The sequence below is a fragment of the Musca autumnalis genome, unplaced genomic scaffold, assembly GCF_047663935.1.
Source record: "Musca autumnalis isolate F117 unplaced genomic scaffold, ASM4766393v1 scaffold_5, whole genome shotgun sequence".
Taxonomy (NCBI): domain Eukaryota; kingdom Metazoa; phylum Arthropoda; class Insecta; order Diptera; family Muscidae; genus Musca; species Musca autumnalis.
In genome coordinates, this window is record NW_027412088.1 from 110,083,927 (window position 1) to 110,102,524 (window position 18,598).

General features: G+C 33.6%; 1 protein-coding gene across 2 annotated transcripts; it reads left to right on the plus strand.

The window, feature by feature from the left end:
- The first annotated feature begins 928 nt into the window (after positions 1-928).
- On the plus strand, positions 929-18,157 carry LOC141406015 (odorant receptor 43a-like). 2 transcript variants are annotated; one of them, XM_073990983.1, is made up of 7 exons: positions 929-1,359; positions 1,417-1,555; positions 1,615-1,885; positions 3,926-4,025; positions 17,254-17,355; positions 17,612-17,719; positions 17,778-18,157. In XM_073990983.1, exons 1-7 carry the CDS (start codon positions 1,057-1,059, stop codon positions 17,880-17,882), a joined length of 1,128 nt encoding a protein of 375 aa, XP_073847084.1. In that variant the 5' UTR covers positions 929-1,056; the 3' UTR covers positions 17,883-18,157. The 2 variants fall into 2 exon arrangements, with proteins under 2 accessions (XP_073847084.1, XP_073847085.1); XM_073990984.1 differs by having other exon boundaries at positions 1,420-1,555.
- The last annotated feature ends 441 nt before the right edge of the window (positions 18,158-18,598 follow it).

Below are 18,598 nucleotides of genomic sequence, written 5' to 3' on the forward strand. Positions count from 1 at the left end.
CTCCACCAAAAATAGTGGACTTAGGCTCACTTTTCGGAATAGACCCTATGTAGCGGTACCGCCCGATTTAAATGGTAAATGATCATTTAACCGCTTTATAAACGGAATAACAAACTTAATGTACTCTCTGTACTATGTCCCAATTTACATTAGGCAAGTTTACTTGCGGCAAGGCCTTGTTAGTAGGAGAAACATGTAAGGGGAATGGAAATGGAAAAAAATTGCTCGTACCGGCAATTTTCAAGCAATTCCTTTTATATTTTTCGTATTTGACATTATTTTCATTGTTTTAAAAACGCAAGAGGCAAGTTTAAAAAGGAACGAGAAAAATTGCCGCAAGTAAACTCGCCTAGTTTAAATCGGGACTATGGTGGAGGTATAAAAAAGCAAGCGATTTGACTGACAAACAAAGTTTTTACAAAAGCATTCTATTAAATATTATACAATTTTGATTATATCTACGTAATTTTGATGACCATATGCTAAATCCTCCAAATTATATGCAATTCGATTTTGTAAATGTACAAATGTTGCCTTTGGCAATTGCTGATTTACATAGGATATCACTATTGATAGAACAGACAGGCAGCGCGTCAAATAACCGTCATCAAGTGTAACTCAAACCTTTAATTTCACAAAATAGTGCAACATTCAATTAGGGAAATTGCCACTTGTGATAATTGGTCATTTTGTGGCATTACGACACTCGTTCCATAATTATTCAATTTCAAAATTCGATTTTCAAATTTACACGTTTACAGACAAATGCATAGCGACAATGTATGTGTTCATATACATATATATGTATGTACATTTGTTTGGGTCCTTGTTTGCAAAAGCATGAAGAGGAGCAATTAGTGTGTACTTGTATTGGTGACGATTTTCCATTACTTGAGGCTATTTAAAAAGGCGAAATTCCATGAACGCCATAACACTTGTAATTGTTCGGTTGATTGAAATCTTTCGTGCATAAACGTATTGTATATTTCCGCATCCGCTTAATTTTACCGTTGTGACTGTCTACTCACAATTCTATTGTGTTTAAATTCTTTAAAAATGATTGAGGAAAATCCAATGCTTTCATTAAATATCAAAATTTGGAAATTTTTCGCAATTATATATCCAACGCCGAATAAAATATGGCGTCTTTACATGATTCAATTGGCCACCATACTATTGAATTTTATGCAGTTTATGTTTCTGTTTGATATGTGGGGCAATTTGGCTCCTTTCATATTGAACGTGTTTTATTTGTCGGCTACATTTGACTGTTTGCTACGTACTAATGTAATAATTTACAATCGTTCAAAATTTGAAGCTTTTTTGGTGGAATTTGACGCGATGTATATTGAGATCGAAGTAAGTCTGGCGAAGAAGCTGAAATTTATTGTTTAAAAATAATTTTTCTTCCCACAGCAGAGTGATGATGACTATGCCAAGGCTAAGTTGAAGGAAGCCACAGATTTTTGCAGAAAATTTTCGTTTTTTAATGTATCGGCATCGTTTTTGGATCTAATTGGTACAATGTCACATCCTATTTTAACGGGCACGAGAAGTATGTTTCTTCAATGTGTTGTTCTTCAATATAATGACGGTCGTTTCTTTTCATTTCAGCACATCCATTTGGTGTCTCTTTGCCGGGAATTGATTCAAGAGCCTCGCCCTACTATGAAATTTTTTACTTATTACAGCTTCATTGCCCCATAACACTTAGCGTTTTGTATATGCCTTTTGTCAGTTTCTTTGTGACCTTTGCGTCATTTGGTAAAACGGCATTGCAAATTTTACAACACCGACTAAAGGACATTTTTAGGAATTATGATGACGATGCAGCCCGTTTGGATGCTTTAAAGGAATGTGTTAAATATTATGATCGATTGACGAGGTAAATATACATACGTAAACCATCTATATTCGGATAGTTATCCAAATACTCACCTCTTATACAAATTTGAAAAGAATGGTTATATTTATTTAAAGAAATTGACAATATGTTTTCTCTTATACCTCAATATCATAAAAGTATAGCAATCAAGAACCAACTTAAGTTTCATTTAAAATTAATTATGTTTAAGTAATGTTTGCACAATGGTCAGTAGATTTGATGTTCATGATAATAGATACACTTCAGTTGTAATTGAAAACGTAATGTGTTATTTGCCTTATTTTATAATGATTATCGGACCTGTTTGGCTATATGTTATTAAGGAAACAATATTAAAAGTCTTTTAGAAGTAGCTTTCACTGATTTTTTTTAATAAAAATACGATTAATATTTCGATCTATTATAATACTTTTGAGCAAAATGTAGCACAAAACCTTCAACACCCCGTTCAATTTGTAATTTGCATTAATATAAAAACTGGGAGTTTCTTGATTTGGCAAATTCTTAGTCGTTCTTGCTACATTTTGTAGCGTGAAAGGTAAATGTAGTTCTATACAAACAAAACAATAAATATACGAGGGCTGCACGAAAACTATCTGGCCTAGGCAACACCGCGTGATGAATTGATTTTTTTTTTGAAAGTTTGAAATTTTTTAGCCTAAACGTACTCAGGACAGTTTGCCGTACGACCATGCGTTGTGTAGTTTACAGTGTCTTGAAAAACATTTTATGAACATTTTCGTCCGATAATTTTTCACAAATTTCGACGTAGATAACACGGCAAGATAAAGGGCCATCTATAGCATTAGGAAAAACTGGTTTAATTAATTCAATCGGGCCAAGACTCGCCAAAAAACGAAAGTCTTGAAGGAAGCCCAAAATCAGCCGCTGCGACAGAAAAAAATTAAGTCGTGCGTAAACGGATAATGCAAGAGCGCCATGTTATACACCGTGAGATAGAAGCATCCTTGGGCATTTCTTCCACCAACTAAAATTTGATATTGCATGAACACATGGCCACAAAAATTGATTTGATTTTTCATGGCCTCAAGAATTTGATTGTAAGGCCAGATATTTATCGCGCAGCCCTCGTATTAAAGAATAGTTCAGCTATCTATCTGTTACTTTGGCGTAATTTTCATCAAGGCAGAGGTCATGAGCTGGTTTTCAAGTTTCGTTTTCGTAATTTGCCGGAATACGTACCCTAGAAATTAAAATATGGACCAAAAATCAAATTTGATAATTTTCCCATAAAAGTTATGGTCAATACTATCGTCTTCATTGACCCAAACTTGCCTTGCTTTACGCCAACTAACTACTTTAACATGGGGATGAGCTAGGCAGTGGACAATTGTTCATTCCTGTATTACTTTTAACGGATCATCCCTTGTTCCACTTTTGGTTATTGCAGAACAATGTGAATATGTGACGCTAATGTCGAGTCTATCAAAACTATCTTGTCTTATTGCATGTTGCATTTATATCGAAATAATTAAGAAAGTGCGTATGGGAATTATTTGCGTCAAAAACACAGCATTCAACATTCAACGTTTTCAACTGGTTGATCTCTAGATGTCTTTTTAACTAATTTAAAGTTGGTTGTAGAATAATTGCTTTGAAACTGACAATTTTCTAACTGGTTGATAACTAGTTAAAAGGTAGTGCAGAGATAGTCAGTTATCCATTTTTTTAGTTTTTAGTCAGTTGTGGAATAATGCATTTATAACTATTTTTTTCAACCGGTTGAGAAAAGTCGCGCAGGGTATTTTCAGGCGATTTCATGTATTTAATGCAACAAACACGCTATTTTTGTATATCCAATTTTAATGTAATTTGGAATGTTGATGTAATTTGGTCTAGAAATAAATTTGCCAAATTATGTATACATATTGAATTCGGTGGAGATTTTGATTAGCTTCAACCAAACACGCCATTTATGTTAGATGTTGGCGGAATTTTGATTAGGAAAAATTCGCCAAATTATTTTGAAATCGCCTGTCTTTGATCCTTTCCTTACTGTTTTTTATTTTATTCTTGCAGATATATCAAAGTGTTCGATGAGATGGTAACGTACATTATTCTTGTAGAATTTCTATTGTTTGGTGCAATTATATGCTCACTTCTTTTCTGCATAAATATTGTAAGTATTATATGTTTGTATATTGTAATGTAGATACATACAGATTTTATTTCATGCATAAGTAGGTGGAGTTTTATCGCAAAAATGTTAAATCTTTACACATTTTTTGCATTGTTTGGCATTGATTTGCCTTTCGTTGATTTTTTGTCTCAAATAATGACGTATGGTAACATGGGGCGCCTTCGCCACTGGGGCGGCTCCGCCAGTGCCGATTTTCTCGCAAAATATAAGTGCTAGAAAAAAATCCGTTAAAGGCAAAATTGTGAGTTTAATGAAGATCTATCATCGCACAAAAGTTGGCACTTGTGTCATCGGTATGATAGCGGACGCACGTGGTTTTGTGTTTTCAGGGTATTGGGAAAAATAATTATGGTAGGTATTTTTTGTGATATCTTCTTTACCTTTTGTGATATCAAAAACACATTTTATACCGTTATAACGCAACTACTGAAGAATATAAATCCCAATAATTCGCATGAAAAAAGCAATTGCAAATGTCAATATATTAATATTATGAAAAATGTAATGGGTGGGGCGCCTACGCCATGATAAGAGCGTGGTGGTTTAATGTTAGAAATATATCATGTTTAAGTTAAATTCTTTATACCATAGATATACCACACTATAATGTGAAGTTAAAATAAAATAATATCCTAAACTTACACTATGCAACACTCAAAATGCAAACAACTTCTAGTATGCATTTTTTGAAAGTACATATTTTGACTACAAAAACCCTAGTAGGGTTTTGTCCTGTCAGATCCAGTTCGGATTTTATGGCCTCATCTAAACCGGGCTAAATCTACACTTTTTTGCATTTATCCGGCCTTTATCTCAGAAACGAATAGGAATTTGGCCTTGCTGTCTTTAGCAATATTGTAGCCCTATACTAGTAGAACTTATCTTTTGAGAAAACCACATAAGAAAAACTCCATCTAGGGCATCAAAATCTATAAAATATAGAAAATTTTGCATAATTTCTGAAACTCTGGTCAGTATCGTCTAAACTATTGGGAGTTGAACCAAGTAACCTTTTGCAAAGATCTTCCAAATACAGTTCTCAACAATTCTTTAGAACATTCTGAAACTCTAAAATGCTTACTTCATGTTGTTTCAGCGATATTTTGCATCATATCTTTTACTGCACGTATTTCAAACACAGTTCACACCAACAGTTTATTCTCGCATTTCGGATTTCACTACTTTATTGACATTTTTATTAAATCGTCGTTGAAAAATGTACTGAAAACAACGGCATAGAGGCATTTTACAACAATGACATGTTCTGAAGAGTTGTGTATTACATTCCGGGGAATATTTTTCCAAAAGAAAATATTCAGAAAAAATTAACGGTGTTGGAGATACGATGCGAAATGTATAAAAATTGTGGAATTTTTGCATATATTTTGAAATTTGTGGCAATAAATGTAGTTTTTCGGGTTCATTATTTCTCCAAATATTTTATTCTTGTCCTTATCTACAAATTTGCTTCAGAGGTCAGAAGAAGATTCGCATTGATTTCAGAGATATAGCCCCGAATTTCTTTAAAAACTCAATATTTAACCATTTTTAGATGGGGCCATAAAATCCGAGCTGGATCTGACACAAAAAAACCCAACTAGGGTTTCTTGTCGTTTGGGTCTGTACTTTCAAAAAATCCTCAGTTCGAATTGTTTGCACAAGATCAGCTTAAAAATGTTGCACAGTGTTATCCTGTTTTAGTTATATTATGATTTTTGTACCTAAATTCAAGGTACCTTCTTCAATTATGCGCTAGAATCTGTTACTTTTTGTGAATTTTAAAATCATTTTTGATTATTCAATAGACAGCATGTTCCTTTTTAGCACAATGTTGATATTTAAGGAATAAGTATGGTGAATTAAAGTTTTAGAGTCCGTTGGAGAATGTTCAATATCGATGGCGAAGCTGCCCCATGGGTGGGGAGGCTTCGCCACTTTCTAGACATTTTGTAAATTGTCAAAAGTAACATTTTAAAAACAACATTATAAACATTTATATATCAAAACTTATAGTCAAGATATGCTAATATTTGTACCAAAAGTAATATTTGAAAAAACTTGAACGGTGTCGGTATGAGAACATTTTGAACAAAAACGTGGCGAAGGCGCCCCATGTTACCATAATTCCATGAATTACTTTATATTGAGCTATATTTTTTCATAACGCATAACGTTCTCAAGTAGGATGTTGGAAGATAAAACTGAGATGTTGTTTTTTTTACTTTAGGTGTCAGCATTTTCATCTTATAAAACCGTACGAGATTTGTGGGAATACCGAATCGAAACAAGAATAGGAATAACTTTGCAAAGACATAGAAATGTAAAGACCGGAAAAAATGCATAATGCAAATATGTTTATGAAACAAAGTATATAAACATTTTATCAACAACATGGGTATGTTAATGTAGAAAACCCCATTAAAGCGCAATTCGACTTATACAAATTGTAGGAAAGCAAAAAGTTGGACTCAGGATTGTATTCCATAGCAGTTTCCAGTTCATTGAATATGATTTAAGCGGTTAAAAACGCCTGAAATTGTTAACTACTTAACAGAATGTTGTTATGATATCGTAACAACAGAGCTTAACTCCATCTATTGACAAATGTTAACGATTGAGTTTTCCAATCTTAATGTATTTACATCTTTGAACTTTCCCCCCATACCATTGCTATCGCAAACGATTCGTTTTCGAATGTTTTTCGATAGTTTTGCGGATATTTTGTTCGAAAACGATTCATTCGTCGCTCAGTTTGTGGCAGGAAAACCTTCGAATTCGAATATCGTTAATAATATTATTAGCGAATGAAAGATGATAGTTTTTACGATAGTGCCGAAAAAGCATTTTTGGCGGAGTTTCGATTTTATGACATGTTTAACTTTATCTGACGTCTCTTGATTTTTCTGTTACCCCCATACCAAGTGCGGATATTATTCGAATGTCCGGCACAACTTTCGAAAACGATATCACTGTCGAAGGATTGGCAAATGTTTTTCGGGTGTACACAAGCACGTTGTTCTTTTGTTCGTCAAAAGTTTAAAAACGATATCATTTTCGAACATTTTGCGAATGTTTTTTCTTCACAAGAAAAATTGTTTCGAGAAACATTTTTTACTTCGGAAATTTTTTACGTTTTAAAAAATAATTTTATGTAGTTCGTAAAAAATTCCCATTTGCTTTTTTCAAATATTTTCGATATAAATGCTACGTATAACATTAACAAGAAGTGATGATAAACACAAAAGGATACAAATACAAGACAACAATGTTTATAAACAGTTACACGTATTGAATCGCAAACATTACAAAGAAGAAAAGGTACATAACAGAAATATCAACAGACGTCAGATAAAGTTAAATATGTCATAAAATCGTAACTCCGCCAAAAAATGCTTTTTCGGGACTATCGCAAAAACTATCATCTTTCCTTCACTAATAATATTATTGACGATATTCGAATTCAAAGGTTTTCCTGCCACAAACTGAGCGACGGATGAATCGTTTTCAATTCGTTCTCGTGTGTCGTTTTCGAACAAAATATCCGCAAAACTATCGAAAAACATTCTAAAACGGATCGTTTGCGATAGCAATGGTATGGGGGGGGGGGAGTGCTTGTGTACACCCGAAAACCATTTGCCAATCCTTCGACAGTGATATCGTTTTCGAAAGTTGTCCCGTACATTCGAATAATATCCGCACTTGGTATGGGGGGTTGAATGTGTAGGGCTGTAAGTCTAGGTCAGTAAGGAAGTTGCTCAAGGTGAGTATCTGGTCTACGGCGGATTAACCAGGCCGAAGACCACACTGATATCCAATAATTCGTTCATTGTACGTAGGGTTTGGTCTTTGGCAAGTTAATTTATGGGCTATGGGGTGAAGACGGCGCATAAGATCTACGACATCGTAGTTACCGCTATTACGGTATACCAACTTCCTAGCTATAATCTGAGCTGGTTATGTTATTGCTGGTACCTTGGCTACATCGGTGTATAGAAATCTGTTGCTGCTAGGTACCAGGTTTTTTACCATGTCGAAGTCTGTCAGCATCATTCCTGTTTCGGGTGGGAAAGAAAATTTTTTTAATTTTTTGAAATTTTGTCTGTTAGGGCAAAGACATTTTTAATGATTTTTTATTAATTTTCTCATTTAGAGTTAAGCTTGATGATCGGAAATTATTTTGAACCCACGTCCTTGAAAGCATATCAAAAAAAAAATTTTGCCACGGCGTGTTAGCGTTCAAGGCCAAAACTCATAACTTCAAAGGAAGCGCAAAAAAGCGTTTGTCGTGAAGAAAATACATTTCAGAGGCCAAATATCCGCGTAAATGTATAAAACACATTTGCATTTGAAAAACGAAAAGTTCTAGGACAGAGAAGCCATTACATAGTCGATACTTTACCACCAGTGAAACCAGGTAACGTAATTTGGTGACTATGTGGGTTTGAGTCCTTGGCTTTCCTTTTTCACTTGCAAATAATTTCCGATCATCAAGCTTAACTCTAAACGAGAAAATTAATAAGAAAATTTTTTAAGTTGAGCTATAAAATCGCATAGGATAATTTTAATGTTATTGTTATGACATCAGTAATATTATTTGGACTGCTCATCCTGTTTTTGTTTGGTGCATGGACATTGATAAGACAGATGTTGAAAAATTTATCTGTTGTCTGAATTGCTGTTTTCCCTTCATCCACCCTGACAAGATGTTTTACCGCCTGGCTATTTACAAATCCACATTCAAACTCATGTCTGCCCCCCTATTCAGTAACTTTTTAACAACTTTACTCATTGTTTATTTTACAACAATTTCATTTGTTTGTTTTGTAGTTGTTACAAAAACAAAAGAAATTTAAACAATATCGAAAGTTGTTAAAAGTTACAGAATAGGCCTACTAGCCTTTGAATTCGCTAATAGTTTTTCACAGTCTTTAACTTGATCATGCTGTGACTGCGAAAACTTCAAAGCACATATCCATCACTGTTGAATTTTTTGCAGTACAGTGCTTCTTCAATAGTTTTCGTTTTTGATGATTGTGGTTATGCGGTGTGCTATGAAGTTTTCGCAAGCACAGTACACCCATCTGGTGTTTTAAACTTTTGTAGCTCAGTACATCCTTATATAGCAGAACTCTTATTAGCTTATAAAATTAATTTAACAAGTTTATGTCGCACAAAATAAGTAATTTCATATACAGTTATTACTGTTTACCTGCATCATTCTTATCTGCATTTTTAATTTTGCCTACCAAAAACATTTTACTTATTTATTTATTTTTATTATTTATGCTAAAGAAATAACCTGCCACATAGGGTCATGATCTGTTTCAAAAACCACTATACATTTACTACTCTCAAAATTATTCTCTCAACTATTCTCGGGATCCTTTTAATAATATAAATATTATTTAAGTGCACATTTAATAGCTGCATTTTGGGCATAGCTACATCGAAAATTATGTCGTTTTATTTTAAAGGCCGTTATATGCTATAAATTTTGTTTCTGATTGCATTTTGTTGTTTTTCTCCAAGTACGAAACATGTCGTGCAGTGGTTAGTTGATGACAATTCCCCTGAAATTGCTTATAGCTGCCCATTTGAGCACGTAAATAATATTAAAGATTTCCGATTTGTTGTGTAAGTAAATTTAATCTTCCTACATTTTTGGCATTTTTTGCACAAGATGTCTAGCAATTTTTGTATGTACACGTAAGCAAAAAATACTGTAAGTTATTTATTTTTATTTAATTGTTATTATTTTTCATTAACATTGGCCTTTTGGTTCGATGAATAAGAAGACAACTAACGGCATTTTTGCCGGAATTACTTTTTCAGCGAACTGCTTTCTTTATTGACAGAAATGTAATTGAACTTAAAACTAAAACAAACCCATCACCATAATTAATGCTTACTAAACATATTCTGCAATTCGGGCATTGACACATAAGTCCGGACCTTATTGCAGAATTATTTAATTGTAAATATTATTGAATATTTTTATTCTTACAATCAGGGCACTGACATCTAAGTCAGCACCATATTGTCGTATTAAATATTATGTTATTAACTATTACAAAATAAAATCATGCATAAGCAATATTTCCTGTTAACTTGTATTCTTTTATACCCTACTCCACAATGTGGAAAGGGTATTATAAGTTTGTTTTTCCGAAAATTCATGTAACAACGTGAAATATTTGTCGTAGTGCCCCATGTGGTATACCAAAATTCATATCTCGACGAGATAAAGCGATTTTGAGATGTGTGACCTATGGATCAATCATCACTAAATTTTGTATTGAGGTCGGGTTTCGTGAAACATTTATGGGCCAAAAACAAACTTTTTATCCGATTTTGTAGCGGATCTGTAGGTCGCATTGAAATTTTAAGTAGGGGTTTGGTTTACGACAAAGAAGAAGCTTGCAATTTAACATGATGATCAGATAATATTTAGCGGGTCAAATGGACCAAAACTTTAATCTGTGGATATGTTCTACCCCCGTAAGTTATATTTAGCAGAGGAATTCTTGAACTTTCCATTGATGTCAATTATGCTGATGTATGTGGTCAGATAAGATAGTTACAGCCACAGTTTTAATTGTGTGTAGTTCACCCATAATCACGCTAGAGGTCGCAGTGTTATTCAAATACTGACAAATTTTTGCACGAAGTAAGAGGAACGGACAAGGAAAATTCCAATATTCCAATAACATTCCAAATTTTGAAAAATGATTGGATAGTATTTAGATGTTGAAATTTACCATTTTGGGGAAAATTTTCAAATTAAATTTTGGTCCAAATATTAAATTCTGCCCAGAGGAAGTGGTGTAGGGTATCACATGGTCGGCCTCGCCCGGCTATAGCCTCCTCTTTCTTGTTTTTAACTGTTGAGGTGAATGTGTGTTCAATTTGATCATGTTTTGCCTGCTGCTGGGAGTGAACATGCCAACTTCAGATTTGTAGCTAAACACATTATTCACTATGCAACGCTTACGAACATTAGGTGTTGTTTAAAGGATTTGTATTTTGTGCCGACGGTTTTGTAAAATGTTAAAGAAATAACCCATTATTTTCATTGTAATGGTGATGGAGAAGGTAGCTTGTTTACATTACATTGTAGTGGGTTATTCGCAACATAAACATGCGGAGCGTTATGAAATTGATAATAAATTAATCTCAACAGTTCTAAAATTAGAACATATGTTTTCAGCTTATTTGCATACTTTGAGTGACCATAGTATAACTACCCAGCAAACACAACGTCGGACGTCCGACGCGTCTGCTCAAAGTCGGAAGTTTTTTCCGACGCGTCTGACCGACTTCGGCATAACATATGTATAGTAGGGTAATAAATATGAGTAATAATGTTCAAAGTATGTTAACAAATCAATTCGAGTTGGTATGAGTGTATATAAGACTGGGTAAGATACAAATATAAATAACAACTTCAAATAACAAACAATAATAATAAACAGGAATAACATGTAAATATACATAAACCCTGCACAGACTACTACAATTCGGCCGTTCTAACCCAGAGAGCTCCTGATCTCTCATCTTCGTAACGACTACTAAACCAAGGACGCATAGTTGAGACCGCCCACACACGATTATAAGGTGTACGAGACAACTGAAAACCGTCTATATCTTCAACCAAATAACGATCATAATCTAATATTTCTATTACTTTATATGGACCTCTAAATTTTGGTATGAGTTTTTTTCGAAACACCTCCAGAACTCTCGATATTTTTTACCATTACATAATCTCCGACTTTATAAATTCTTGGTTCTTTTCTGCTTTTATTAAAGTATCTTTCATTATATCTTTGAAGACCTTCCTGATTTTCCTTTACCTTTCTTCTTCTTAATTCGTGATGTACACCTAAATCCACTTTCGAAATTTCACCATCAAACTCGTCTACAGATATTTTTTTAAATACTCGGCCGCTTTGTCATCACACGTTCCTCTTTGTTTCGTTTCAAATAACATTACACTTGGTTGTTCCTTAATTGATCGACGTGCGGTATTGTTTAGAACATCCTCAACCTTTTCAACAACATTATCCCAATATTTTCCATTCTGAGGATCTACTAACTTCGCTAACATTGGACCTATTGATTTATTTATTATCTCTACTTGGTCATTAGCTTGTGCAGAATTTGTTGCCACTAATATATCCGACACATCATTATTATCCAAGAAATTTTTAAATTCTTTTGAAGTGAAACAGGTTCCCCTTTCGCTTATTACGGTCGACTATAAGCCCTAAAATCCTTCATAGCTGCAACAGCTTCCTTATAACCTGTGGTTTTGGTTGGATAAAGTCTTACAAACTTGGCAGTAGCATCCACGACAACCAACAAATGTTTCATAGCCCTTCCATTATATACTGGACCAAGGTGATCAACATGAATGACGTCGAATGGATCAACAGATTTTGGTATGCCATGAAGAAAACCTTCCGTCTTGCCATATTTTGACAAATAAGCAATACATTTAAAACAATTTTTAATATGTTCCGAAACTTTTGAACGAATATTTGGAAACCAGTAAGTTTTAGTTTTTAAATCGACCATTTTATCTATACCAACGTGAACCAATTGATCATGGTAGTTAAATAAAATTTGTTTCTCCATCGCTTTCGGCACATAAAATAATAATTTATCCTTACCAAACTTTCTATATACACTCCATTTCTCATCTCATACAAAGAATGTTCCTTTTTCTGTAGCTGATCTACTATATCTTTTAGCTTTCAATCTCTATTCTGGCAAATTATAAAATTTTCTTCAAAAGTATTTGAAACCAATACCATTATACTATTACTCCTACTTAGTGCGTCTACATGTTGCATTCTTTTCCCGGACCTATGTTCCATCGTATAATCATAATTCTGCAATTCAAGAGCCCAACGAACAATTCGTGGCTTTGAATTCTTCTTGTTTAGTGTAAAAGTTACAGAATCTCAATCTGTAACTAACTTGAATTTTTCCCTGTAGGGCGTAAATTATAGCAAGAGTTTCTAGTTCAAAGCTGTGATACCTTGATTCAACCTCTGTTGTTCTTTTTAAGTAGTAAAACACTGGATGAAACTTACCATCCGTTTTGCGTTGTAACAACAATGCGGCGAAACCGATTGAACTAGCATCACAGTGCAGTTCTGTTTCGTCCCTAGGATCATATATATCCAGAAGAGGTGACTCTATCAATTTCCTCTTTAACTCTTAAAAAGATTTTAACTCTACCCCTCCGAATTAAAATTTTTTATCTTCCTTATATGATATAAGGGCTTGGCAATAACTGAGAAGTCCTTAACGAACCGCTTAAAGTATGAGCATAGACCAAGAAAACTCAGTGCCGCGTGCGAGCTTTCTGGAATGGAGAAATCTCGTACAGCAGCTAAACCCGGATCATCTGCCTTGATACCATTACCATCTATAATGTACCCTAGGTATTTAGCAGATGTCTGCAAAAATTCACACTTATAATCACTTGGCTACAACTTATTTTCAACTAATCTTTCGAAAACCTCTTTCAATATTGCAAAATGCTTTTGAGTCGCTTATATTTAATTTGATCTCATTATACGTCTTCGGTTCAGTTGGTCGCACTGGAGCTATATAAAAATTATTGAAAATGTCTATAAAATTCTTTTGTCGCTAACATCAATAGTTTTATCAATATTAGGCTCACATACACCACTTTCTGAAATATAAATTGCCATAATCGATAGCACAAACATCTCATCTTTTTCATCATTTAACCTATCTTCCACAGGTGCCAACCTAAGCTTACTCTTCCTTAGGAAATCCCGACCCAAAACACAATCAAATTTCATAGACTCATTGGACACAACCAACAATTCTATCGAAACCATATTATTATTGAAATTAATAAAACATTCGAATTCCATTCCATAACATTCAAAGTCCGACTGCGAGAGAGTATTGAAATTTTACCTGCCTATCACACACGACCTTCTCACAAAACTGACGGGACTACCAGAATCAATGAGACATGCTAGTGTAAAATTAGAATCCGAAGAACATTGTAAATACTTAACATACTCATTATCCTCTAATAGTTGAACTTCTTTCTCATTTTGGGACAGCTGGATACACGATGTTCAATACTTCCACATTCATAACACGCTTCAACAGCTTTTTTAGGCTTCTTACAATCCGCTGCCATGTGGCGAAGTTATTGCAGTTGAAACATTTAAAATTGTTGCAGGGATTTCTTTGAAGTACTCCTTTCGTATACAGCGATTTCGGTTTCTCCATACTAATTCTTGAAAAAGCTTGCAAAAGTTGAGATTTGTCTATATAACATTGTGAGCTGGCCTGCATTTTGAGCTGTTTATCTGGAATGCTGTCTATTATAATATCCAACAAACCATCGACATCTTGGGTGACAAAGTTCGGGTTGTTGTGTAACCACGTCTGGACCTTTCCTTTTAGTTTGCTCAACAATATAACCTTTGCGGTGCTCTTATTCACATGATAAACTTCGAGGATTCCCCGGAATTGGCTTACCCATACATCAGGTTGTACACCGCCATCATAATCAGGAATCCTTAATGATTCCAATCATCGAATCGATTTTCTCACCATCTTGGTTTGCACTTCCAAACTGTTTCAAGCTAATATTTTTTGTCCAGCACCCTTAAAATAAGCGCATGTTTTTTTCATATTCCATCACTTTTTTCATAAACTCATTCTCACGATTCAGAAGTTCGTTCTCTCGCTTCAAAAGTTGCAGTTATTTCTTCATTATATTAAATCTTGAAGCTTAATTTCTCTCTTCAGCCATTGACCCATTCTGATGTACTTCCTCAATTCTTTCAAACTCCTCAGCAAACTCAGTCCGTTCATCTTCACTAGCATTCTCCGCTTCATCCGTCACATTCCTTACCAATTCGGGACAATTGCCTCTTTCAACAGCAGGAATTTCGTTCAGCCTTAGTATAAGCATACTTTTTTTGCCTGAAGATGGTAAACCGACCTGTTGTAACCACATACGTAATTGTGGAACGGTATAATCCTTTCCAATAATATTCTCCATTGTATATGAACACAAAATTGTTTGATAGAAAAAAAAATCGTTTCCACTTCTGAAAATTGTAGCCCGTAATGATTTGAACACGTCTGTTCTTTTCAACCAATATTACAAAACTGAATATTTATTTGTTTTCAATTGACATATTTAACAATTTAAAACATAGTATGCTATTGTATGGAATGTTCTAGAATGTATACATTGAAATAAATTATAGTAGACAAAAATATTTTCAATTTTTGTTTTGTTCAATGTTTATTTTGAAAATTCTGAGAAATTCAGTTATAGTTTTTTGTGGGCTTTTTCATACTTAAACCACTATAACATAGCCATTTGTTAACCGATTTACAAAAATAATAACTTGTTCGAAAGATATAATTCACCCCTTTAAAAGGAAGAAGGATCAATAGAAATCCGTTGTGAAAAAGGAAGATGTGCCCGTTTAAATTTGAAAATGTAAGAAACCCAGATTTTCACTGCTTTTACAGTTATAAAAAAAGAAAACGAAGTGACCCATACGAACCAAAGGCATTTTCATGGAATCCAACACGATAGATTTTGCATCAGAACGCTTGAATTTTTTCTGGTCAACTTTTGTAGCACAGTGCCATTTATCGACATTTTCCGAAAAGTTTGCACCTTCTCAAGGCCTGAAGGAGCATTCCAATGCTTTTGCGATGTATTAGAGAGTTCTTAATTACTGTCTTGGCTAAAATTTTTGTCCTTGTGTTGGATCGAAAATCTCAATGGTTTGGCCGTTTTATGCCAAAATGTCAAAAAAAAACATGAATAAAAACATAAAGTTAAAATCGGGAGGCTCGATTTTCACCGTAGACCTATGGTCTAATGGACTTTTTTGCTCAGTTCAATCCCAGGAATCAGAAACGCGAAGGGCCCATTAAGGTTTTTTTCCTCCCATACAAATCGCCCTGGCCTAGTGTTTATGCATAATAGTGTTTGAAGATCATTCATAGTGAACCGTTGTATACATATGTATTTGGTTTTTTATGAAGATAATGAAAGGAAAGGTTTTCTTCGTCAAACTTCAACACTTCCGTGGAAAGTCATATGTTTTATATATATTGCCAAAGTTAAGTTTCTTAATACTTTTATGTATTAATAACAATTGTTTTACATATTTCACATATCCTGTTGATGAATTTGAATATTTTACAGCCTAACAGCTTGTTTTTGTAAAAAATGATTGCCTGTCACACGAACCGTTTGTAATAAAACGTATACGTTCAAAATTCGGTTCTTGTAAAATTTTACGAACCATTCGTCTTTATCTAAAAGCGATCGTTTATTACGGAAAAGCTTTTATATATCAGGGTTTCCGTAATGCTTGTTTTGTAATTATTGCATTTTCATCTGTACGTAATATGTGTTGCTTGATGGCAACCCCGATGAACAGATGACAAACAAAAAAGAAGACAGAAATGTAAATACATTTATCAAAAAATAATTCACATAATATGAAGAATCGGCAGTATTTCTTTTTCTGTGCTTCTGTGAAAATAAATAAAATTACATTCTCCACCAGTTTTCATGCGTTTTGTGCCATTTATTACTCAAAAAATTCAGTTTTCCTTCAAAACGATGGGTCTTTTCCATTCGTCTATTTCTGACGTATTCGTTCGTCTTATTTTGTTACGAAAAGAAACAAGAATACGACAAAGAAAAACTTTAATTTTTTGTCACACGAATACAAACTTCAAGGGCTATGAAAACCAAATTGTGTTTTCGTTCATGAAATCGACGAACGAATGGACAACAACTTTTTACAAAAACAGGCTGTAAGATGACCTTTAGTATGTTTATAGTAGATAAACAAACATTTAAATGCAAATATTAATATTTCATGATTTAACAGTGTTGCTTTAGTATTTTTAAATAATAAAAACTAATTCTTTTCGAATGCTGGCAAATAAATCAGAAATTCATACGATAGTTCATCAGACATCGGACAGAATTCGGTGTTTCTTCCTACTTTCGGCCGAATTCGGTCCGAACTCGTATGTTATTTCCGATTTTGGTTTGCTGGGTACTTATTTCGGGTTACATACACATCTCTGTTGAAAAGAAACATTACAGGTCCACCAATATATGTAATACAAACATATTTTTTTACTCAATTTTTCTATTCAGATCGATACCCTCGCACAATTCGTGTCTATAATAATGTACGTTGGTACCATGTTATATGTTTTATTCGCTTGTTACTACAGTGCCAATGAGATGCTGGAAGAGGTAAATTCATACAAAATGTTAATGCGAACATAGAATGCAAATCGATGGGATAGCTAGCATCAATTATCTTTAATTATATCTAAATAGATATGTATGTGCATACATACATATATCTTAGCTAAAGTACAAAGTATTGGGTTAGCTATCCTAAAGGTTTGGAATCTATGTATGTACATAAATATTTCTTCTAGACTATTAAAACTAGGTTGTACTATTTTCTTACAATCACTTTCCATTCAATCAATCAATTTAACAGAGCATAAAAGTATCTGAAGCAGCATATTCCATACCATGGTATGACGGTACAACACAATTTCGCAGAACTCTTTTATTGTTCATACAAAGGACTCAGAAGCCATTGTGTGTAAGTATTCGTCTCTAATTCGTTTGAATTTTGTTCAATTTTAAATTTTATTTTTTAGCTCACAGTTGGTAATGTCTATCCAATGACGTTGGTTATTTTTCAGTCATTGTTAAATATGTCCTATTCGTATTTTACAATGTTACAAGGTTTAAATATCCAATAAAGAGCTGCAATTTTGTTTAAAAGGTGTTGGCCACCTCAATTACCACCTTCAGTAGAAATAACACTTTCACCACGACAAAGTAGAAAATGAAGTTTGCACTTTAACACGTATTCATTGAAATACCGAACACACAGTTATAGAAAGTTTTCTTTTGTTAGCTTAAAGCAAAGAATCAAAGTCAGCATTTTCTAGATTGAAATTATTAAGAGCATACTTTCTTGACAATCTGAAGTGAATTTTATGAATGATGCTAATAAACATTTAATATAATAGCATTCAAATGCCTTTTCATTTTCAAAGCTGGAAGGTAAGTAAGCATTTTCAAAACAGCAACATTGTAATTTAAGTCGCTAACAAAGTTAAACTTTCATTATCATGGCCACTTAAGCGAAGTTGCTGGCTGTCAGGTTGATGGCTCCTGGCGAGAATTGTCGAATTAAAAATGCATTAGGAACGTAAAATTTTAATGTGGCTGTTGTCTTTACTGACCATTTTTGCCAGATAAAACGTGCTAAAAATCTAAAGAAAATCGATATGAACATTTATGAAGAAATACTAGCATCATGAGAATTGAAGTAAGAGGCATTTTATCTGACCAGCCAGCTAATAGATAGACAGTACTAAAGTTGTTTTTTAAAGAAGTAGAAATTAGAATGTGCGAATTATATAATTAATATTGTAATTTTGTGATGTAAAAAAATTATATTAGGGTTCAT